At 48.8% G+C, this 25,128-nt stretch overlaps 1 protein-coding gene across 1 annotated transcript in view; it reads right to left on the bottom strand.

Moving 5' to 3' along the window:
* Positions 1-23,239, bottom strand: part of LOC144111879 (uncharacterized) — a 39,033-nt gene extending 15,794 nt beyond the window's left edge. Inside the window, exons 1-2 of the mRNA XM_077644907.1 lie at positions 23,141-23,239; positions 18,362-18,539 (exon numbers count right to left, since the gene is read on the bottom strand). Of these exons, the coding sequence (XP_077501033.1) occupies positions 18,362-18,539; positions 23,141-23,239 (277 nt within the window). The remainder of the gene's footprint in view (positions 1-18,361; positions 18,540-23,140) is intronic.
* Positions 23,240-25,128: the final 1,889 nt, after the last annotated feature.

Below are 25,128 nucleotides of genomic sequence, written 5' to 3' on the forward strand. Positions count from 1 at the left end.
GCGTACGCGATCACGGGGTGGGGTCCGGGCGGCTTTGAACAGTGTCAGCCGCGATTGAGTGGGGAGAACGTACTTATCTCCCTAATTCAACCCTACAATATATATATTCTCTCTGAACAAGAATGGTCCCCAATCGATCGAAACGTCAGTTCTTAAGCGTGCGTCAGTATACTTAAACACACATATGTATATATATATATATATATATATATATATATATATATTGTCACGCGTGAATGCGGTGATCCCTGAAGACAGGAACGCAGGATCCGACGAACGTCTGCACCACAGCTCAAGATCGCTGACACCTCCGCTTCCTCTTCTTCGAGACGGCGCGTGATTCAGGTCAGCGCTAAGTGAAAATGCGGAATGCACTGTGTCACTGGCCCCCGGAAAAAAAGAGCATCGTCCCGATGCGTAGCCGGCGTGTTGAAAAAAAAAAGTTCACCAAGGGAAGTTCACGTGTTGTGCGGCCGTATGTCCAGCTCTAGCGCTACCGCTCGTGGTAAGGCTTGAGGCGGACAACGTGTACCACCTCAGGGTGCTGGGAGTGCCGAGTCTTCTGAAAGCCGTCAGGAACGACCTCATAGTTCAGGTCTCCAAGTGGCCTGATGATTTTGTAAGGTCTAAAATACCGGCAGAGGAGCTTTTCGCTAAGTACGCGTCGGCGAATGGGAAACCAGACCCACACACGGTCTCCTGATGGGTACCGAGCATCACGGCGTCGGAGGTTATAGTGTTGGGCATCTCGGCATTGTTGGTCGAGAATCCTCACCCTGGCCAGCTGACGAGCCTCTTCAGCGAGGTGCAGGAAGGTGTGAAGATCCGCATTCGGGTCGATGTCGTCCACATGCGGTAACATGGCGTCTAGCATCGTGGTCACGTCGCGGCCGTAAACGAAACGGAACGGTGGCATGGTTGTCGTTTCCTGAACGGCCATATTGTATGCAAAGGTGACGTATGGGAGCACTTCGTCCCAAGTTTTGTGCTTAACGTCGACATACATGGAGAACATGTCACCTAGCGTTTCGTTTAAGCGTTCCGTTAAACCGTTCGTCTGAGGGTGGTAGGATGTCGTCCTTCGGTGGTCTGTATGGCTGTGGAGTAAAATCTGCTGCAGGAGGTCAGCCATGAAAGCTGTACCCCTGTCGGTGATTAGGGTCTCCGGGGCACCGTGTCGCAAAACGATCTGATGGATGAAAAATTTTGCTACGTCAAGGGCTGTGGCACTTGGCAGAGCTGATGTTTCTGCGTATCGGGTCAGATAGTCAGTTGCCACGATGACCCACTTGATTCCCGATTGAGAAAGGGAATGGGCCCAGCATGTCCATCCCGATCTGCTGGAAAGGCCGCGATGGTGGTGCTATAGGCTTTAAGAATCCAGCAGGTTTTGTTGAGGGCGCTTTGCGACGCTGACAGCCTCGGCACGTTCTGACGTAGTGTGTAACGTCCGAATGAAGGCGGGGCCAGTAATACTTCTCTTTGATTCTTTCAAGCGTGCGGGCTACACCCAAATGTCCAGAAGTCGGTTCATCGTGTGAAGCTTGAAGGATTTCGTCCCTTAGGCTCGTCGGTATAACAATAAGGTATTGCTGATTGTTTGCGACGAAATTTTTCTTTACGAGGACACCATGGCGAACGCAGAGAGACCCTACCGAGCGCTTGAAAGCCTTCGGGGCAGTCGGGCGGGTCCCGTTAAGAAACTCAATGAGGTCGCGAAGTTCTGGGTCGGCGTATTGTTTGTCAGCAAGGCTCGTTGCACTGATCGCCTTTAAGGTGATGTCGTCGTCGTAGTTTCCGTCCTCCGTTGGGGATTCGACGGGGGCACGCGAGAGGCAATCGGCATCCGAGTGTTTCCGGCCCGACTTGTACGCCACTGTCATGTCGTATTCTTGGAGGCGCAGACTCCATCTGACAAGGCGGGCTGATGGATCTTTGAGGGTCGCAAGCCAACACAAGGCATGATGGTCCGTAACTACAGTAAAACGTTTTCCATAAAGGTAGGGTCGAAATTTCGACGTCGCCCGCACGATCGCTAAACACTCTTTCTTAGTTGCTGAGTAGTTAGCTTCAGCGCGAGACAAAGAGAGGCTGGCGTAAGCGATGACTCGCTCTCGACTGCTGTGGATTTGAACCAGAACGGCACCCAGGACTACGTTGCTTGCGTCAGTATGAAGCTCCGTATCTGCGTTTTCGTCGAAGTGAGCCAGAACTGGAGGTCATTGCAGGTGGCGTTGAAGAGTTTCAAATGCTTGTGCTTGAGGGGCATCCCACGTGAAAGGCGTGTCTGTCCTTGTCAAACGCGTCAGGGGCTCGGCGATTTGAGCGAAATCTTTCACAAAGCGACAGTAGTAGGCACATAATCCTAGAAAGCGGCGGACTTCCTTTTGGTCCTGCGGTGGAGGGAAATTGGCAATAGCATTGGTTTTGTCCGGGTCCGGCCGAACTCCCTCGCAACTGACGACGTGACCAAAGAACTTTAGCTCAGTGTAAGCAAAGCGGCATTTCTCATTTTTTAACGTTAGCCCAGAAGACTTCATGGCTTGCAGCACAACTTCAAGGCGCCGAAGGTGCTCCTCGAAAGTTGGGGCGAACACACAACGTCATCAAGGTAGACGAGGCATGTCTGCCACTTCAGGTCTGCCAGAACTGTGTCCATCAGCCGTTGGAACGTCGCCGGTGCAGAGAACAAACCAAATGGCATTGCCTTCAACTCATAGAGCCCCTCCGTAGTAAACAATGCGGTTTTTTCTCGGTCCCGTTCATCTACTTCGATTTGCCAATATCCTGATTTGAGGTCCATGGATGAGAAATATTTTGCATAGCAGAGGCGATCGACAGCATCGTCGATTCGAGGAAGGGGATAAACATCTTTTTTAGTTACTTTGTTTAGGCGACGGTAGACCACACAAAACCGCAGTGTACCATCTTTTTTCTTCACGAGGACGACAAGTGCCGCCCAGGGACTGCGAGAGGGCTGAATGACGTCGTCTCGAAGCATCTTCTTAACTTTACGGCTGATTGCGGCGCGTTCCGTGGAAGACACGCGGTAAGGTGACTGTCTGAGAGGGTGCACGGCGTCATCCGTAATTATCCGATGCTTGGCCAAGTGTGTTCTGCCGACGCGGGAAAAAGTCTAGAAGGTATCGCCGTACCCCTGGAGAAGAGTTTCTACTTGGCCTCCCTGCTGCGGCGAAAGTGCGGGGTTAATGTCGTACTGGAAGTCGGGAACCCCGGTGTGAACTTCTGTTGACGACACCATGGCAAGACTGGGAGCTCGTCGAATGTCGGCGATACCATGAACGTGGGCCACAGTAGTCCGAAGGCTAAGATGTTGGTGCTCACTGCCAAAATTCGTAAGCAGGACTTTGGTTTCTCCGTTTTCGAGGTAAACGACCCCTCTGGCGACCGCAAGGCACCGGTCGAAAAGCATAATTGGTTTGCTTTCGACGACACCTTCAAACTTTCGCAGCGTCTTCACGCCGACAGAGACCACAACGCTCGAACGGGGTGGAATGGTGACGTCATCAAGGATGGAAAGAGCCGCGGGACGTTCGAAAGCACTGTGGGTTACGTTGTCGGTGGAGAACGTCACTGACTTCGATTTAAGGTCAATGACCGCGCCATTTTCTGTCAAAAAATCCATTCCGAGGGTTACGTCCCGGGAACACTGGTCGAGTACGACGAAGGTGGCCAGGTACGTGTCCTCTTCGATGGTTAATCGTGATGTGCACGTGCCAGCTGGGGCGATCAAATGACCCCCGGCAGTACGAAGCTGTGGGCCCGTCCAAGGTGTGGTCACCTTTTTCAGAGTCGCGGCAAAAGGTCCACTGATTACCGAGTAGTCGGCGCCGGTGTCCACAAGTGCGGTAACGTCGGTACCGTCGATTGAAATGTTCAGATCAGCAGTTGTAGTCGTGGGTGTACGGGAACGTCGCGGAGTCCGCTCACGGCTGCGGTGCGGCACCAGGCGGTTTCGTTGCGGCGAAGAATTGATGCGGCGAGGCGTGTTATCGGTCTGGTGATCGTCGGTTCGTCGTATAAGCGGTCGGTCATGTTTGTGCAGCAGTGGAGGATCTTGGACATGTCGCAGGTGAGCAACCTTGCCCCCAAAGGTTGCCGCTTCTAGTTTTCCCGACGGGGACTAGGAGACCTTCCACGCGAAATTTCGGCGGAAAAACGTCGCGGAGACGAGAAACGACGTGGAGACGGCGACCGGGCATAGCAGTGTGGTGCTTCGGGTGTCGCGGCCAGGTAATCGCTTATTTCTGGAGGCCATTGACCACGCTGCGGTCGGGGCGCATCGACACGATATCCCTGCAGACCCATACGTCGGTAACGACAGTTGCGGTAGACGTGACCGGGCCCGCCGCAGTGATAGCACAGAGCGCGATAATCGGCGGTACACCAGACGTCGCTCTACCGAGGGAGAACCTGAGAAGGGTGAGGTGGGTGTGGTTGGCGGTGAATGTGGCCAGGTGCATCCGGGCGACTTGGAGGCGGCGGTGGACGGCGAACGGCTGCGGCGTACATCATCATCTGGGGTGTTGTGTTCGGGTGAAGAGGGGCTGGCGGCGTGAACGCCTGTTGGACCTCTTCCCGAATAATGTCCGAAATGGAAGAAACTTGCGGCGACTCCGGGGCTGGAAAGAGCTTTTGAACCTCTCCGCGTACTACGGTTCGGATGGTTTCCCGAGGGATGTCGTGGCTAGAAGCATCGACACCGCTGGTAGACATCAGCGACGGCGGACGCTCGTTCTGTCTGGATCTCATGTCGAGCATCTTTTCCATCGTAGTGGCTCCGGAAACAAATTCGGCGACCGTTTTGGGCGGGCTTCGAGCTAACCCAGCGAAGATCTGCTCCTTGATGCCCCTCATAAGAAAACGCAGCTTCTTCTCTTCGGACATGTTGGGATCAGCCCGGCGGAAGAGCTTCGCCATGTCCTCGGAGTAAACGAGGACGGTCTCATTTGGTAGTTGGACGCGTGTCTGGAGGAGCAGCTCGGAACGTTCTTTCCTGAGGACGGTGGTAAAAGCCTGCAAAAACTGAAGGAGCCCCATGTTGTTATTGTGGCTTCTCGGTTCTCAAACCAAATACGAGCTGCACCCTCCAGTGAAAAAAACACGTGCTGCAGCTTCGAGTTGTCAGCCCACCTGTTGTATTGGGCTATGCTCTCGAACTTCTCGAGCCAGTTCTCCGGGTCCTCACCTGGGAAACCTTGAAAGGTGGGTGGTTCGCGTGGCTGCTGCAGCACGACAGACGGCAAAGAGATGGCATCCGGCATACTGACGGGGGTGTTTGTGGGCACTGATGGTCTCGCTGAGGTCAGTTTCCTGGCGGTCGGACGAGACTGCAGAGGCCCGAACTCTGGTTGCAGTCCTTGCAACCGCCGGCTACTTTGATGGGTGGGCGTAACTTCGACTCTCAAGGTGTCAAGCGGGCTGGAGTCCCGGCTTCTTGGAGGGGTCTTGAGCATGGGGTGCACTACCCAGCACCTCCACCAAACTGTCACGCTGAATGCGGTGATCACTGAACACAGGAACGCAGGATCCGACGAACGTCTGCACCACAGCTCAAGATCGCTGACACCTCCGCTTCCTCTTCTTCAAGACGGCGCGTGCTTCAAGTCAGCGCTAAGCGAAAAGGCGGAATGCACTGTGTCAATATATAGCAGACAAGGAACATGAAATGAGGGCCTCGTTTGACAAACATGTGAAGGAAACAAACAATCACCGAATCCAAAGTGCCTAGAGGAATATCCATTTTTTTTATTTGTAGTGCTGATGAACGTGACAATAGTACATACATTAATCTGTCGCTTAAAGAAAATTACTTATAGCGCATATTACTTATATAAAAAACCATGCCGCCGATGGGATCCGAACCTACGACCTCGGAATATCGCGCCAGGTGCTCTACCAACTCAGCTACGGCGACAGCTGTCCAACCTGCTGCTTACGTGGGTAGTGCCTACCTCGCAACTGTTATATATCTGATGAACTAAAGCGGCTGTTTGGGCTTGTTGGTCAGTGAACATGGTAAAAGAATGCAGCGCGAAAAAAACAAGGACGAACAGAAGTGGACAGGACAGGGCGCTGACTACCAACACATTTATTCAGAAAGATGAGCAGCTTATATAACGCAGTCCAACACCCACGTGACCAAGAAAATAGCAAACGCGTTCAACTATCTAATACAAAAAACAAAACGAAGTACACAATATCAAAGTGATAAAACCGAGAGGACCACGACGAACCGTAAGGTGCACGCATGAAAAATGATCAGTCAGCGACCTTTGCCGCCAATGCAGCACGAGGCAAAACGTAAACGAAAATAACACTATAGTCACCGAACACTAAGTAAAAGACGAAGCTAAAAGCAGGGTCGGGGCCAAACGCATAACAAAACAATACAAAACGCAACGCAAAAGCTGAGTCAACCGTTCACAGTCAAACTGAGTCAAAAAAGTTGAAAGTTCTCTAGAACAAGAATTAAAAGCAGACGTGTTTATAGTGGGCCTAGAAAACTGGACTCCTTGTCTGTAATTAAAATTGAAGGCGTGCTGACGCACTTGTCTCCAGCTTTGGCTATCATCCTTGCCTCAATGATGACCCTTTCAATTTCTGTCCGCGCCCGTGCTCTGACAACCGTGCGCGTGTGACATGGTACGCACCCTTTGCAAGACTTGCAATGGTCGTCCAGGTGCCCGCCGCTTTTGTTACGGACCCTCCGGCGGTGTTCAAACAATCTCTCGTTGAGACACCTGCCGGTTTGCCCAATATACACGCGTCCACACTTCAAGGGAATCTCGTAAATGACACATGTAGCACAATGTGTGAGTGGTTCTACATGTCTAATAGGGCAAACCTTTTTCTTTTGCTTTGTCAGCAGTGTACACGCTCGTGACAATTTGCACGGGGCTGAGAAGACAAGGTTTACGTTGTTTCTTTTTGCAACCTTCTTTAAATTGTGAGACAGCTTGTGAAGATACGGGATGACGGCCAAGGGAGGTCGTCTGGCCTGTTCTAGCTTGCCTGCGTCTTTGCCTTGCACTTTCAATTTCTGGAGAAGAGTCTCTAAAACGCTACTCACTAGTGTTGGTGAGTAGCCAGCACTGTAAAGACGTTGCACTTGGTTGTTAACACTGCTTTGCATCGTATGGGGACAGCTTTTTGTGAGCGCTGCCTGGATGGCAGAAGAAACAATGCCTCGCTTGATCAATTTCGAGTGAGCGCTGTCATGCGGAAGAAGACCTTTCTTAGAGCGAGGGTTGTACGTCCAACAGAGGTGGGTTTGTTTAAAACTAAAAGTACGTCCAAAAACTGAACGTCCTTGCCTCTCGGCGGTTCACATGTAAAGTTCAGTCCCCCAAAATGGGATTTGAAAAGGGCGACAATTTGACACTCTCCACAGAACCAGGTGGGCAACTTCTGAGGACGATCATAAAATCATCCACATACCGGAAGACCAAATGGACCACATCACCCGGGAGAACCTGGCTAATGCGCTTATCGGCTGCCGCCAGGTAGATATCACACAGGACTGGCGCGATTGATGACCCGATGCATGCGCCATTCTTTTGCACGAAGTACTGACCGCTGTACTGAACAACAGTAGATTCAAGGTAGAACTGAAGAAGGCGAAGGAAATTGTCGCTACTCACACCCGAGCTGCTCTGGAAACGCACTTCACCCGACTGTTGGATCACGTCGCGCACCGCTGCGTATAGACCACCGTGCGGAACGGAATAAAACAAGTCTTCAACGTCAATTGTAAAGCCAGTCGTGGCGTCTGAACTGCCTTTGAATCACTGTAACACCTCAGACGAGATCCTTACCAGAAAAGGGTCATCTAAAGGTAGGCCATTCAAGTGGCGTTGTAGGTAGGCACCAACTTCAGCCTGCCACGTACCTCTTTCCGAGATGATGGTCCTCAGAGGGCAGTCAGGCTTATGGGTTTTGCCTGTGAAGAACACTTCCAAGAAGCAGTCTCGGGCATTTTCTGCCGATGATCTTATTCTATCGAGATGGAAACTTGTCAGTAGCTTCAAAGCCAAAGTTTTCTGTCTGCTGGGCCGGAATTGAACCTTCTTGAAATTCTTTTCGAGCGCTACCTCAGCCTTCTCCTTGTACAAGTGGTTAGGGAGGATGACAAATCCGCCTTCTTTGTCGCTTTGCACAGCCATATGTTTTCCCTCCTTGAGGCGTTTAGCAATGGACACGATGGGAGGCTTAGCATGCGTGAGCGAGGCCCCACAGCGACGTAGAACATCGATGCCATCCCCAATGACTCGTGCCTTGTCTTGCTCTGGTACTCGTTGTGCCATCTGCCGCACCATAGCCAGGAGCTGGTACTTGTTTGAAGGTGGCTGAAAGCTGAATTTGGGACCCTTCGCCTTCTTCAGTTCTACCTTGAATTTACTGTTGTTCAGTACAGCGGTCAGTACTTCGTGCAAGCAAAACGCAGCCATAACCTGCGTGAACCTCATCGCTATTTCTTTTTGCAAGGCCAGGATCCTCTCGTTCCATATCAAAAAGAAAATTGTGCCGTTCGAAGTGCGAGTGTTGTTCGGCCCTGTGGAGCCGTCTTGGGGGCATGTTCGGCGTATGTGCAAGATTCTGAAGTCAGAACTCTGGAGACAAGTGCGTCTTTTCCAAGACTGGCTAGGTGTGTTCGCGCCCCAGAGGCCACATTCGACGGAGGTGAGCTGCAGATATTATGAGTACAAAAAGCTCGCAGCACAATCGGCTGAATTCCTATGGCACCAGTACCGTCTGCGCCTTCCAGAAAGGAAGAAGGAAGTGAAGTCGTCTACGACCAACGTCACCGTTCTCGGAGGTGCATGCATCTCGTCTAAGGACTTGAAGGTCCTACAGAAGGGTCCCAAATTCAGCTTTCAACCACCTTCAAACAAGTACCAGCTCCTGGCTATGGTGCGGCAGATGGCACAACGAGTACCAGAGCAAGACAAGGCACGAGTCATTGGGGATGGCGTCGATGTTCTACGTCGCTGTGGGGCCTCGCTCACGCATGCTAAGCCTCCCATCGTGTCCATTGCTAAACGCCTCAAGGAGGGAAACCTTATGGCTCTGCAAAGCTACAAAGAAGGCGGATTTGTCATCCTCCCTGACCACTTGTACAAGGAGAAGGCTGAGGTGGCGCTCGAAAAGAATTTCAAGAAGGTTCAATTCCGCCCCAGCAGACAGAAAACTTTGGATTTGAAGCTACTGACAAGTTTCCATCTCGATAGAATAAGATCATCGGCAGAAAAGGCCCGAGACTGCTTCTTGGAAGTCTTCTTCACAGGCAAAATCCATAAGCCTGACTGCCCTCTGAGGACCATCATCTCGGAAAAAGGTACGTGGCAGGCTGAAGTTGGTGCCTACCTACAACGCCACTTGAATGGCCTACATTTAGATGACCCTCTTCTGGTAAGGAACTCGTCTGAGGTGTTACAGCGATTCAAAGGCAGTTCAGACGCTACGACTGGCTTTACAATTGACGTTGAAGATTTGTTTTATTCCGTTCCGCACGGTGGTCTATACGCAGCGGTGCGCGACGTGATCCAACAGTCGGGTGAAGTGCGTTTCCAGAACAGCTCGGGTGTGAGCAGCGACAATTTCCTTCGCCTTCTTCAGTTCTACCTTGAATCTACTCTTGTTCAGTACAGCGGTCAGTACTTCGTGCAAATGAATGGCGTATGCATCGAGTCATCAATCGCGCCAGTCCTGTGTGATATCTACCTGGCGGCAGCCGATAAGCGCATTAGCCAGGTTCTCCCGGGTGATGTGGTCCATTCGGTCTTCCGGTATGTGCATGATTTTATGATCGTCCTCAGAAGTTGCCCACCTGGTTCTGTGGAGCGTGTCATTCTTGAAATTGTCGCCCTTTTCAAATCCCATTTTGGGGGCTTAACTTTACCTGTGAACCGCCGAGAGGCAAGGATGTTCAGTTTTTGGACGTACTTTTTAGTTTTGAACAAACCCACCTCTGTTGGACGTACAACCCTCGCTCTAAGAAAGGTCTTCTTCCGCATGACAGCGCTCACTCGAAATTGATCAAGCGAGGCATTGTTTCTTCTGCCATCCAGGCAGCGCTCACAAAAAGCTGTCCCCATACGATGCAGAGCAGTGTTAACAACCAAGTCCAACGTCTTTACAGTGCTGGCTACTCACCAACACTAGTGAGTAGCGTTTTAGAGACTCTTCTCCAGAAATTGAAAGTGCAAGGCAAAGACGCAGGCAAGCTAGGACAGGCCAAACGACCTCCCTTGGCCGTCATCCCGTATCTTCACAAGCTGTCTCACAATTTAAAGAAGGTTGCAAAAAGAAACAACGTAAACCTTGTCTTCTCAGCCCCGTGCAAATTGTCACGAGTGTGTACAATGCTGACAAAGCAAAAGAAAAACGTTTGCCCTATTAGACATGTAGAACCACTCACACATTGTGCTACATGTGTCATTTACGAGATTCCCTTGAAGTGTGGACGCGTGTATATTGGGCAAACCGGCAGGTGTCTCAACGAGAGATTGTTTGAACACCGCCGGAGGGTCCGTAACAAAAGCGGCGGGCACCTGGACGACCATTGCAAGTCTTGCAAAGGGTGCGTACCATGTTACACGCGCACGGTTGTCAGAGCACGGGCGCGGACAGAAATTGAAAGGGTCATCATTGAGGCAAGGATGATAGCCAAAGCTGGAGACAAGTGCGTCAGCACGCCTTCAATTTTACTTACAGACAAGGAGTCCAGTTTTCTAGGCCCACTATAAACACGTCTTTTTTTTTAATCACGTCTGCTTTTAATTCTTGTTCTAGAGAACTTTCAACTTTTTTCACTCAGTTTGACTGTGAACGGTTGACTCAGCTTTTGCGTTGCGTTTTGTATTGTTTTGTTATGCGTTTGGCCCCGACCCTGCTTTTAGCTTCGTCTTTTACTTAGTGATCGGTGACTATAGTGTTATTTTCGTTTTCGTTTTGCCTCGTTCTGCATTGGCGGCAAAGGTCGCTGACTGATCATTTTCCATGCGTGCACCTTACGGTTCGTCGTGGTCCTCTCGGTTTTATCGGTTCTTGGCTGACTTTCCGTTACCTAGATATGTATCACTTTGATATTGTGTACTTCGTTTTGTTTTTTGTATTAGATAGTTGAACGGGTTTGCTATTTTCTTGGTCACGTGGGTGTTGGACTGCGTTATATAAGCTGCTCATCTTTCTGAATAAATGTGTTGGTAGTCAGCGCCCTGTCCTGTCCACTTCTGTTCGTCCTTGTCTTTTTCGCGCTGCATTCTTTCACCATGTTATATATATATATATATATATATATATATATATATATATATATATATATATATATATATATATATATATATATATATATATATAGTGTCGAAAACAAATACAAGATATGATAACGCGACGAAAAATGAACAAATAAAAAGCAAAATCAAGGCAATGGAAGGAAAAGGGAAAAAATAAATCCCAAAAAAGGAAAACATTTCCGGCAGACATCAATAAGACAGCGAAAACGAACACAAAATAAAACTGAATAAAATATACAAATACATATTACAAAGAGCAGTCTTAATAGAACTTGGGATAGTAGTATCGACAATGTACCGTGGTCACATGACCGTTTTTCGTTTAAATCGAATTTTTGCATGTGATGGGCAAATGCGTTGATGCAAGGCAATCGTACTTAATTTTTGCTAGAAACCCTGTCTAGGCTGTGCTTGCGTGCGCGTGCTTGTGCGTGCGTGCTTGTGTGTGTGTGTGTAGGATTCCACACTCCGCTGGGTACACATCCGGGGTACACCCACGGATAAAATGTCATCTGGCACCTGCGATCCTCCACTCGCATTCCCACCAAAAAGCATCCCCCTACCTCAACCCGGCGGAAGCCTGCCACCCGCCTACTCACCTACACCCACCCCGCAAAAGAACCCCAGCTACTAGGAAGTCACCTGCACCTTCTACTCTGCACCATCCACCAAAATTCCAGGCTACACCCTAATGAAAAACCGAGCCGAAATAAAATTTTTGGAGGCAATTAGAGGCGATCATTGTAGAAGCGAAAATGAAAACCGCAATGTAAAACTAATTCTGCTAAATAAGATTTGACGCATCATATCGTATGACTGCCCGTCAATATTTTTTTTTATTTTAAGGCTGCAGCAGTAATAATGGTGCTACCCCAAATCCCGGCGTGGTGTTTCTGAAGTTCCTGCCAGGGATGCCTGCCTCCTCCAGAAGCACCATTCACCAACCACGCCCTATTCTCTCCCTCCTACATGGGGTTCTGTCCATCCATCCAGCCGACCACCTCCCCATCCCACAAACCACCATCCTCAAGCAGCACCCAAAGCCCTACCCCCTTCTTCCGCCCACCGCCACCCTCCAGAATATTATTGCGTCGTGTATGTGAAGTGTGTATGTTGTGGACAGGTGAGTGGGTCAGTAGCCCCTTAGTTAAGGGGGAGGGGTAGGGAGGTGGTTGGTGCTTCTGGAGGGAGGAGGCTTCACTCGCCGAGGCATTACACACACTACGCTCGGGATTTTGCGGAAACATAACTACTGATACTGTCGCAGTAGAACAGAAAAATTGATAATCTCACGCCACCCCCCACGTACCGTAGCCGCGCCTCGATAGGCGGCACACGATCGGCTCACTGATCACAACGGCTATCCCAACGGATGGATGGACGGAAGAGGAGAGCGTCCCTTTTAAAACGGGGTGGCGGCATTTTCCACCATGCTCGGCTTTTTTCTCATTTAGTTTTTTTCTTAAAATTTCTTTAACGGTGTTGCAAATAGGTTTATGCTCGCCATTTTATGTACATACATTTTTATCCGGCACTTCTAATATTATTCATCTCTCTGCTTTTGAGCCACTAATCTTTCAATCACTTTTTGCTAACTCCCATCTCAGATTCATTCTCATGGTCATCGCTATCTCTGAAACCTGGGTCTCAGGGAGAGTGATGTGCCTGCATCGACAACCGGATGGATGCCACCACATTCCAGAAAAAAAAATGTTGAATTGTTTCCGCAGATTTACTACACGCTGTAAATGTGTGATCTTCTTGGTTATATTTCTTTTTTGTAGCTTTGTGTTCTAAGACACTCTGACCTAGCTTCACAGAGTACGGAACTGCCTCTTGAGTTATTATAGAACGATCCTTCCTGATCTGCATTTTCAAAATCGGTGTATCTGAACAGTCTGCTTCTCTTTCAAGGAAGTTTTTACCTTCTGCATTTTTTATCCGTTGTTTAAAGCCCTTTACTTCTCGGTCCTGCGTACTTACTGGATGGTTTCCTGGTTATTTTTTCTCATTTTGAGTCAAAGCGCTTTCTGTACATGTATTTAGATACCCTAGCTGCTCACCACTTATCGTCCAATTTCCTTAGGCGTTCTTCACAAAATATTTTACTCTGAGCTTCCAGTGCTTCGAACAAAGCCCAGCCCATAACCTCCTTTACTGCCTCGTTAGTGGTTTTGCATTGGGCATCTGGTGGCAATATTCCAACATCTCCCTTATTTAGTTCTAATCTCTACTGAACCTCTGCCTTTATAGGCACAAAACCCTGTTCCAAAATTAAGTATTGGCACTATTACCTCAGTACTATCACTATTATCTCTCAGTACTTCATATTTGTTGTACCCCCATAATCCTCTATGTTTCACTATCCCGGCATCTCTTCGCTCTTTTGCCCTAACAGACTGTTCGTACTTTTTCGTGTATATGTTGCCTTCGTTTACCCACACTCCAAGACTCTGGGCATTTCATGGCCTTGTACTGTAAGCACGTGATCTGTTGTATTGTTAACAAATCATCACACCTGACTTAGTTGCGCTAAAACTGAAAGTCAGAACGTCTCCTTCACCTTCACAGCAACTAACCAGAGTTTGCAAATCTTCCTGGCTATCAGCTAGCAGTAAAATACCGTCCGCATACATTAAACCCGGTAGCCTTTGTTCAATGACCTATCTGCCTAACCTGAATAACAAATTTTAACATAGATTACTTCTTTCAGCCTGCTTTTCATATTTATCATATAAAGCATGGACAGCAGCGATGATAGAGGATGATCTTGCCTTAATCATTTGCGTACTTCGACAGTTGTCGCACTTCTTATTCCTTGCCATGTAATTTCAACTTTATTATTTCGGTAAATTTTCTGTAGGCAATCAATTAGCTCATCACCGATACCTTCATCCTTTAGTATGTTGCTCAGGAGTTTCATGTTCACGTTGTCGCATGAACTGCTCATGTCCAGAAGGGCTAAATACAGAGGTCTGTTTTCCGCCTTAGCTGTTTCAATGCATTGGGTAAGCACGAACAGGCTGTCATCTAAGCGCCTACCCCTTCTCAACCCTGTCAAAAGTTCTAAGAGTACATGATTACTTTCTACCCATGGCAACTCACACCGTCATGTGTGCCAACTGGCTCACGAAGACGAGAAACCACCGCCAACATATCGGCCTACCGCTGGTGAGGGGCCGTCGGGTCAAGGGTGCAGGTGATTTCGTTTGCTCAAACCACGTTTGAGAGCAGCACGATAGTGGCGTGCAATTGCGTTAGTCACGTGGTTTATTTTGTATTTCGCGGGCTTTCCTCGGAGCTGGGAAAAAACACACACGTGAGGATTTCCTTATCGTAAATGATTGAAGGGGGGTTTCTGAAGGTGCTCGACAACTCTTCAAATAAAATTTGTTGTCTAAAGTCAATATTTATTAATTGAGAAAAAAAATGTGCCTGTAGAGCGCAAGATGGCTGCCGCCAATATGCAACTAGTTTCACTCACATGTCTCTAATAATTCCTTTTTTAACCCTTGGGTCAAATTAGCTGACACACCCGTATACAGCCGTTTGGATAATCTGAGTTGGTCTTGCAATCCGGTTTTTTGTGTCCCGTTTTTCTTCGCTGTTCCTGCCATCCGGAATTTATCTGCTGAGGCGCAAGCGGGCATAATCTGTGCTCTGCATCCATTGAATTTACATAAACTCACAATTCCACCTTCATGGCTCTTACACTTGTCTCCTCTTTTCAAGCCTCTGGGTCCTTCCTGAACCAAAATGGTGACCCCAATCAGAGCACTGCACGGGCCCATTTTTTTCGGCACGACCAAGCCAGAGCCCGCTGATCCCATGTCTCACCCGGCCCGGGCCCGGCTGTACCGAAGGCCGCTTTGGACCCAGCCTAAAGGGAAAGGTTTCATAGAGTCTCGCAATGCAGTGGCTACATGAGCGGCCTTTTCGAGACACACATGTAGGATGTGGAAGCAGATCACTGGGAGGAAGGTTTACGTATCGGGCTCCAATTTCAATCAGTTTGTCGGCGAGCTTAACGAATCCATCTCCATGAACAAATATAAACGGCCGCATATCGTTGACGCATAAGCCCACACAAGCAACCGTCATGCTCTCTTTAATTCTTTCTGGAATTGTGGAAGCATTCGCAACAAAAAATAAGTGATGTTTTAGCAATAAAAATATGACACACACACATTTCGACTCAGGGGCGAGGTTCCGCTTTGGCTGCAGTGGTACCTAAAGGAAGCTTTGCATTCACCGCATTTTACAGGTCTTATCCGTGCCGAGTCGTCGATTGACAACTTCAAGGATTTTTTTTTTCAAACACCAGCTTTTTCAGCATTCTTTACAACAAGTTTGAACTACCCTGACGAAAGTCCTTCCTGGATCTTTCCAATGGTTATCTTGGACAGCAATTGCACAAAAAGAAAAAACCCGCTAATGAGACAGATTTGAACCAATGTCAGAATTCCTTGCAATTCTCAGGCGCCATTTCCCCTGTCCTTAGTACGCCGCTGTTCTAAATGCCCTTACGCTCTTCTACTACCCTTAGCTCGTCTTGATGACGTCTTTCAGTTCTCTTAGGTCTCCAGTCTTGTTTTCTTCATGATGGTATGCTTGCGTTTCGTCTTCTTTTCAATTCTTCCTGCTCTTTCTTTCTTTTCTTTTTTATTTGTATGTCCTCCTTCACTACTGTCGCAACTCGCTTTCGCCCTTAAGAATTTATTACGACACGTAAAAACCTGTAGGCACGTGGTGCGGCTGCTATTTAGGGCAGCCTTCAGCCCTTATAAAGCTTCCCATCGCAGCTTAGCTGACCGAAAGTGACTATACATTCGTTTCAGTTCTTGCGTATTGCTTCTCCCTTTGAAGAAATCGACAAGCCCCTTGGGGCCCCAGAAAGCCGCGTTCGCTGCTTTGCGACCATGAGATCTCATGTAGTACGACCGCGGCCGCATCACGTGTCGCATAGTTTCGGAGGCGGCGCGGTTTGCTGCACCTAGCGTGCAAACTCGGCACTATTGGGAATGTATGACACGAGCGACTTCAGATGAACGGGACAAGCGTTTATACACTTCCACTGCAGCCCCTCGTGTCGCGCAACATGCATTCCCAATAGCAACACGAACCAACTCACCCAGCTGAAAGTATTAAGAGGACTCGGCACTGTTTCCGTGTAGTCGACGCCAGCCTGCTCGCCACTGGCTGTTGCATACACGCATACCTGCTTCAGCCTCACACGCACGTGCGCACACACATGAATGCACATATTTATGGGCGCACATACAGATGCGCGCGCACGTAGTACCTCGATGGAATGATACGCGAACAACCCGATGCCAACACCCCCCGCTGTTGAAATTTATTTTCATCGCGCGTTTACCTAGGTGGTACAAGAAAGACCTTAGGGTCGTCCTAGATTGTATCATGGACGAGTATAGGGTCTTTTTGCTATCACCGAAGTAAAAGCGCGGTGAAAAAAAATTGAAACAGCGGGGCGCGTTGGCGCCGGGTTGTTCGCGATTTATTCCATCGAGGTAGTACGCCCGCCGCTCTGTCTAAACGCGGGAAGGTATCGCCAAACTGCGCAAGATAGCTTGACTCTTTCTTTTTCTTTTAAGGTATCTCTTCTCTTTTTTTCCTTCGGGCAGCGGTACTGCGGATTTCTTGCAAGAGGCCGACAACAGCACTTGGAGGCTAAAATCTGACCCCACACTCAAACCTACATAGATGGGATGCGCGAAAAAAAAAAGATTGTCTCCCTGCTCCCGCGTGGCCCTCGGCTTGTGTCTTCCATATTCGCAAAGTTACCTCGCCGTTGGGCATCCTTTGGGCGCGACAAGAAAGGTTTCATACTGCGTGCTGTTAGAGATCCAGGGAGCGGAAAAAAAAACAAGACCGAGTGGCTACAGTAGTACCGAAAACGTGCGCAAAGCTTTAGTTGGAAGAAGGTGCGCGTGGTCGACTCCTTCCCCACGCCATTGCATCCGCCTCTGACACGAAGGAAGTCGGGACGTTGTCTAGTGTGATGAGAGGGATTGCAACTAGTAGGGACTTAACTGATCCCGGAAGAAACCTGCGCGGTTTGAACCGCGAGCCAGGCTGGGCATGGGCTTTTGGATGGACCCTGGCCCAGCCCAGGAGCTAGGAAAATCCGTGTATCCCAGCCCGGGCTCGGCCGGCGGGCAGGCTGCTGCCTGTGCTCTCGGGTAATCCAGCCACCGTGCAGTGTTCTAACCTGAATGCTGGCGCAAAACCTACAGCAAGAGCTTTTTGATAATGGGCAATACGAACTCTCTAAATAACAGGCAAATGTAAGAAAAAATTTCCAGTAAACTCCTAATGGAACAGAACAGTTTGGATCGGAAGGTACTATAGTTCGAAAAGCCTTGCTGGATTTTGTTTTCTGCTCTGTTCTGCACTGTTCGGTGCTCACCGAAGCGCCGATTTTCACCTTCTGTCCTCCCTTTACACGCACCGCCTATTGTTAACAGTCATGCCACTGGTGTCCACAACGAAGTTAAGCTACTCTGCCGATCGGCACCTAGGATAGGCTTCTCACCCATATACTATGCCTCCTAGCCCGATGCGCGCGACGCTCGAATCTAGAGTAGGAAAATATTGCTAGACTGCCATTCGCAATCTATCCTTCGAGCTTCTTTCGCACCTCGAGGTTATCAGAATTCAGTGCATATTCTTCTAATCTGCTGCGCAAAAACTACGAAGTCTCACTTTATGGTGATGGGACTTGCTTCGGTGCAGCAAAATTGCTAATATTCGAGAAGGAATTAATTACAACAATAGCTTTGCAAGCCACATAAAATGATCTTTGATGCCCGAGGATATCACATATTCAAAGATCGTATGCCCAATGCTATGTGCGGCTTTGGGCCTGCGCATTTTAGGCTCGCATTGCCATTTAGCGAGCGAAAATAAGCACTGTAATGCCGTAAAAGTTATTCGCTCAGTGAGCATTGCACTATACGCAACAGCAAGCGACAAGGAACATAATCTTGGCTATTAGGTGATGGGCTCCGAGCGAGACTCACGTCGCAGTGCCAGGGGCTCCAAATTTCGAATTCCGCGCACCAGTGTGAGAAGTCCAATGCTGCACTCGGCCGACACGTCGGCCTCCAGGAGCTTCCTCGTCAACGACGGGGCGGCCCGGTCCATGGCACTGGCGATCCATTCTTTCAGCTTGCTTACATAGCTTACGTTTTGCTGCTCCTTCACTCATGCGGAGGAATCCCCGTCGGACCCGCTGCCACTGAGTCAACACGGGAGGCACCCGTAAAGAAGCACTGTCACCACGATGAGAACCACTTTTTGCACAGTCATGATGTCGCGCAAACCTCCTAAAACATTTGAAGGGGTGCAAGTTGGCAAAATGACATGAAGGCTGCTTGCAGATACTTAATTAGGCTGATGCATATCTTACAAAGTTGTTTTCTGGTCAACTAAAATTCAGAAAACACCTTACGCGTTCGCAACCACCATAAGCACTTGGCGAATGATCCCCCTTGGGAAGTGAAGCCCCAAACAGCTCAACGGCATGAGAGACCCAGCAGGAGCGTCAAGAGAATAGGTTCACACGTGAGAAAGGTGGCTACTCGCCTTTAACTCCTCTTATAAAGCGCCGTCATGACGCTCATACGGCACGTGGCTTCACAAAGAGGCCCTGCGGAAGGTGAGACGGTAAGAGGACCAGTATGATAGGCTTTTCGCCATCGCCTTCTTTCTTGACAAAGACTTTACGATTCCTTGTGGCTTGGGTTGATTTGGCACAAAAAAAGCGTTCAGCTCTTTTATTTATGACTTTATTAGGCATTGTCAAATCGGTTTGGCTCAATGGCCGACGTTTCCTGGCAGGATTTCAGCGCTTGTGAAACATACTTGCAACCTGCTCGACTACTAGGGGCTTTCCGGCGCACAGCTTACGTAAAGATGGTCCGTGGACGCTGGACGTTTCAAATAACTTCACCATGCGCTGGGCCTGTTTCGTGCCCGATAGACTGTGATCCTAACGACTTCGCTGTGTTTAGCTTTTCCTGTATTACGCACCTTCAGTATAGTGCCGACAACGCTGCATGCTGCGAATTCCCGTAACAGTTTTTGCGTTAGGTGCGAGAGCATTAACGCCGTATTTTGTGCCAACAATGAACTGCCACTCATAACTCGCGTTTATACAGTTAATTCTTAATTAATCAAACTCGATTTAATTCTAACTTCCGGTTTTTACTAGCTAACTCCTTGGCCCCATAAAAATTAAGTGAAATGAAGAGGCTGAACTTTATCTGAACTCCGCCTAATTCGAAATAAGTTCGTGCTTCCTTCGCGTTGGAGTTGCAAAGGTCCGGCTTACCTTTTTTTCTAAATTGATGTTTCTGGGTCGTCTTTATCACTACTTATAAAGGCCTTGAGCTGGGCGGGGTAAATTGGAAAATTGCAATTATTTCACGTTTCGAACGTACTACTACACTGGGAACATTATTTTTATCCTATAAAGTTTACATAGATTGGAAGGTAGTTGCGAGCTACAATGAATGAACCACCGCGTCTGCAGTTGCCAGTAGCCATTATATCTTAATTTAACATTCGCCTCACGGCGGTTTCTATAAGGAAGTGAAGTTATAGCCGCTTATTTTTATGCGCTGCGTACCACACGTACACTCGTAAACAGACATTATGGACTACGCTTCGGATGTTAATGGGTATTTTATGCTTATCCAAGTAAAAGCCTCTTGCGCGTTAACGCATCAAAGTGGCGGGCATATATTTACGAGAGGGGAGATATGCAACTCCGAAGTGTGCCCTGTATCATTCTGTGCGCGACTTTACGTAATGGCTTATTTTTTACCACTGAGCTTTTACCTTTTGCCAAGCGTCATTTTTGCTACTTATTCTGCCCTTCGTTTCCTACTCCATTCGCTCTCTTCTCCACGCTTTTGCTGTTTGCGTCTTCGTTTATTCAGTAAGATGGAATGATGTTTTTTTTCCAAAATGTAGCTCTGTGATGGCGTCGTGCGTTTAATATGTCTGTGAGTTCTGTCTACGTGAAGCGCTCTTAAAGTCCAGCTGTCCCTTTTGAATCAGATTTTACTAAAGCCCTAGCAACCGTCCCTTCACCAACATCTTGATGGCTACCACAGTTTTTCTACTCTTGTTTACATAGTCGGTAAGGATTTTTTCCTTGAGTTTCTGTTAATATGGTTATTCTGATTACGGTCCACTCCAGATAATTAAGCAACCCGGAATTGAATTGGTATTGGTCTGTTCTTTTTCTGAATTTCGTGAGCGACTACAATGTCACCGTTTTTTATTTTATTATATTACATCAAAGCACCACTTTTGTAATGGCGCCTCCTCATTTTGAAGTCATGGCGCTCAATTGCGCAATTTAAGATTGCTTTCTTTTTTGCTTTATTGCAAGTAGCAGCAGAGTCAAAGATGTTTTAGTTAAGCTGACGCACTTGCTAAACAGAGCTGGTGGCTGCTTTGCTGCCATCCTGGAACATATTGTGCAAATGTGGAAAGCCTATCAGGTCGCTCTGCAGGTTACTCTTGTCAAAGATGTCTGCGCACCTTATGATTTCGGAACAACTTCACAAGGCATTTCGTTTCCCAATTTCGCCTAAATGGAATACCCTGAAAAAAATGGCTGTGGTTTAGCTCTGGTTAAACCTGGCATGACGTGATAGCTACAGCGGGCCGAGTGAAACTCGCTCAGTCGAATTGCAAAGTCAGTCTTTCACCGCTGCGTTTCGCTGGGCGTTCCTTCTTCATCTTCGTCCCTGCACGAGGGTTCACTATCTCCCCCTCTCCACTCCACGCCCACTCGGTTTCGCCGCCGCGCCGCGCCAGTGGCAGCTGCCATGGCGGCCACGGCGCCGCCAGGCTGAAGGCTCCAAATGCTATCGTAATGTAGGCGAGCGGCGCGCACACCAGCTGCGTGCTCTGACGTCACTCCGCGCATGCGCACAACTGAGGAGGAGGGCGGCGTCTGCTCCGCCGTCGGTGCAGCAGCGAGGCGCGCACACCAGCTGCGGGCTATGATGTCACTCCGCGCATGCGCACAGCTGGCGAAGCGTTGGTGCCACGGCTTAGCGCGCATCCACGTTGACCTCGCAAAGTGGCTGGCATAGTGCAGCTATCACTACAAAAATATAAAGTACATGAAACCGCTCACCAAATCTGACAACTTCAATTTTACTCAGCTTCTATACTTTCTGATTCAGAGTGCCGCAAGTAAGTGAAAGGGCAAGAAATGTGTAAACATTTGTGAGCCAATATGCCCGACTGCATGCTGCGATTAGTGCTCAATTGTTCCACAGTTGTCATCATCAAAATCAGCCACCTTGGATAGTGTACAATGGTGAAATTAATTTTGCACTTCTTCAGTTTTGCGCACCTCAGTGCCTACTTAGCGCCCCTCATTACTATTCAGAGCATACGCCTTGACTTTGACTGCCCGCAGTAGTATGGAAGGACGCCGGACTAGAAGGATGAGTCGTCGCGAGGATAAATGCATATATTTTGACTCGGATAGCCTGAAAAGATCCATCAACTACTTTCTATCTGCTGTTGCTGCTTAATCAGACTTTTTCGCAAAGTCATACATGGATAGTGCTCTACGCGCTTTCGTAGAGCGCTTGGGTTGCGAACTCCACACTTTGTAGGCATCATTCCCGAGTGGCCTCGGGGTCTGAACAATAACCTATTGGACATGAGCTCCGGTACGGAGAGCGACTGACTTCCAAAGATTCAAAAAGTACGTCGAGGCCCAGGATGCGCTGTGGTGACAGCTTACGCAGAAGAGTGCATGCTGTTCATGCAGTCGAGCCTCTAGTCTAGTCTGGGGAGCATGTACGGGTTATTCGCGAGAAAAAGAACTGGCAAAGTAGGAAATTATTTCCCTGTTCTCTCCCCTTGAGGTTATCAATTCATGGTGCCAAAGACAACATCCATTTACTGATCTCTTGAAAATTTTTTGTTGACACTATGGATGAATTCGACTGTAAAACGGGCCATACATTCATTGAAAATTTTCTCATAAATGTTGCTTTATAGCAATTCAAACATAATTAACCAGAAATCTGTTTATTAATTTGTTGGCACTGGAATATAACAACTTATCTGCATTATTACGCATGTGCGCTACCGTATACACTCGTGTAAGGGCCGCGCTTTTTTTCCGCGATTTTGATGGGGTGCGGGCCTTCCACGGAAGTGTGAAATTTTTGTTCAATTTTCGATCCACGTATGAAAAAACTTTTTTAATTGTACCGTATATACCTAACGATGGGATATCTGGCGTCTAGCTGCTAACATCCTCTGTAGTTGTCTTCATCGGTATCGCTGCTCGGGCTCGGCTCGTCGCCGCTGCTCGCGTCATCCGCACGTTCATGTATCCAATCGTCCTCAGTGCCTTTGATGGCATTGGAAACCCCGGTGATCTTAAAACCGTCTACAATAATGTCTGTGGACACCGCAGGCCGCGCGTTTAAAATCCAAGAGCAGATCAGCTGAACTGACGCCCTCCTTAGTCGTCCGGTCGGCGTTTTCTCGTGGTGGCCCACTGTCATTCATTCAGAGTACCGGCGTCGGAATTCTGCCTTAAACGGCCTATTAACAGACGCATCCCGTGGTTGCTGCATACTTTTTAAACCGCCGGCGATAACCGCCAGATGCGTACGAGCTTCTGCAAGACGAGCCTTCACGCGTTCTGTGAGGTGGCCCCGAAAGGTGTTCAATACGAGCAGGGCCTTCCGTCGGAGCAGGGCTCCCGGCCGGTTAGCCCACGCCGTTTTCACCCAGCCAACCACTAGTACCTCGGACATCCAGCCCTTTTCTTGCACTCTGACGATTATTCCATTCGAGAACCTCTTCTTGGGCAGCGTCTGTCGCTTAAACACTACGTACGGGGGCATCTCCCTTCCGTCCTCTGTGATAGATAGAATTACAGTGCAACGCTGACGCTCGGCACCGCTCGTGAGCGCAAGGACGCTCTTCGCGCCGGCTTGGCTGACCGTCGTGTTCTCAGGAGCACCGAACTAAACAGGTGTTTGGTCCGTGTTTCCTATGTGGTGTAGGTGGTACTCGTGCTCTGCTGTTGTCCGGCGGCGGATGCTCAGTTGTTGTGGCTTCATAAATCTCCGAAGCCATCCCTCGCTTCCCTTGAAATCCGTCGGTGAAAGGTTCATGTGGCGTGCGATTCCAAGGGCCTTGACGTGGAGCGTCCCTGTTGACAACGCGTAGCCGTCTTTCCTGATGTCCGTGACGTATTTCATGATCTCCTTCTCGAGTGTTGGAAATTTGCAAGGCTTGCCGCGGAATGCTTTCCTAGTCTTGTTTGTTGGGGCAAGCTCCTCCATTTGGTCACACCAAGCACGCACTTGTCGTCGACGTGGAAACTCCGGCCGGCTCCACGTTTTCCATTCTGTTCGGCGTATGCCACAACTTGAAGTTGGAACGCAGCATCATACGCGGTTAAGCGTTTTTTTTTCTTTTCCATCACAAGCGGGTGTCGTCAAAATGAACGGCGGCACAACGGATCAATGACGCCGACGAGAAAAGCGACAAGATCTCCCGGATAGTGCCGCGCGCCAGAAGCTCACAGATAGCGCAGCGGGGAAGCCGCAGTACAGCTGTTGCCATCTGGTGACTCCCGCGAAATGCGCCGTACGCGAGACGCGACGACGATGCCATTTGCGGGCGAGAATTTTTTCTTTTCTAAATTTGGACTGCCAAGTTAGGGGGAGCAGCCCTTACACGAGCGCGGCCATTAGTCGCGTGTATACGGTATGTGTGCTGTTAACAAACTAATGAGAAGCGCTGAAGCGCTTAAGTTTCAAACAGAGGAAGAGGCAACAGCCTAGTACTTAGAAAGGACGCTTCATGGGCCTTGATAGCACAAGACTTGTGGTCTCAGAATAAATGTTTTCCACACTAAAATAACAGCGGTAATTTTTACGACCGGATGGTGTCCCGCAGCAGTGGAGTAGTGGTTTAAGCATCCGCCTTGTATTGCAGGAGGTGCGGAGTTGGATGCCTAGTTCCGCAGAGTTCTCACTGCTGATAGAATGGGTCCAAGCTTTCCATTGTTCTGGTGCCCGGTTTATTTAGGGTGAAATTGCTTAAAAAAATGATGTCATCAAACTTTGAATAGAAGAAAATATCTTACGCCATGGCGCACTGTGGCCACAGATGCCCATATGCCATAAAAAAATATTAAATATCATCATGACCGAGTGGGCACATGATTTCTATTTCGAAGAAAACAAATGTCAGTGTTGTTGGCCAATGATTCATGCGGCTTGATGGGAGTTGCAATAAAAACGTAACAATAAGCATCGGTAAGTGCAGTGGGCGGAACGCGCAGCTTGAGGAAGTCGACTCGAAGTGGTAAAGATGATGCACAGAGCCTTCGGTCCTTGGTGGCGATCTCGCGGCGCCAGTTTTCAGTGAGGCAGTGAGCATCTGAAATCTTAAGAAAAAAAAATTACAGCGACTTAGACTAAAAGTACCACGAGTTATGAGCTCTCACCGGCTCGAGAAATGATTAGCGCAATGACGCCGTCACAACGCCCCAACGAAATTTCCGCGAGAAATACGCCGACACGGAGTAGTGGGCTTTGTTGTACAGTGTGTTTGTAGGCCCTGTCCTCTGAGCGTTGATCCTCTGTTAGGCCTGCAGCACGTATAGGCGCTGGCGTCCGGCACACGTGCAGCGTTCCGATAGCGACACGACAGATGAGCAGCCTCGCCGCTCGTGGTGTTACGAGAATGATCCGAAAAATTTCTGTGCTTACTTTGTTGA

The sequence above is a fragment of the Amblyomma americanum genome, unplaced genomic scaffold (genome assembly GCF_052857255.1).
Source record: "Amblyomma americanum isolate KBUSLIRL-KWMA unplaced genomic scaffold, ASM5285725v1 scaffold_12, whole genome shotgun sequence".
Taxonomy (NCBI): Eukaryota; Metazoa; Arthropoda; class Arachnida; order Ixodida; family Ixodidae; genus Amblyomma; species Amblyomma americanum.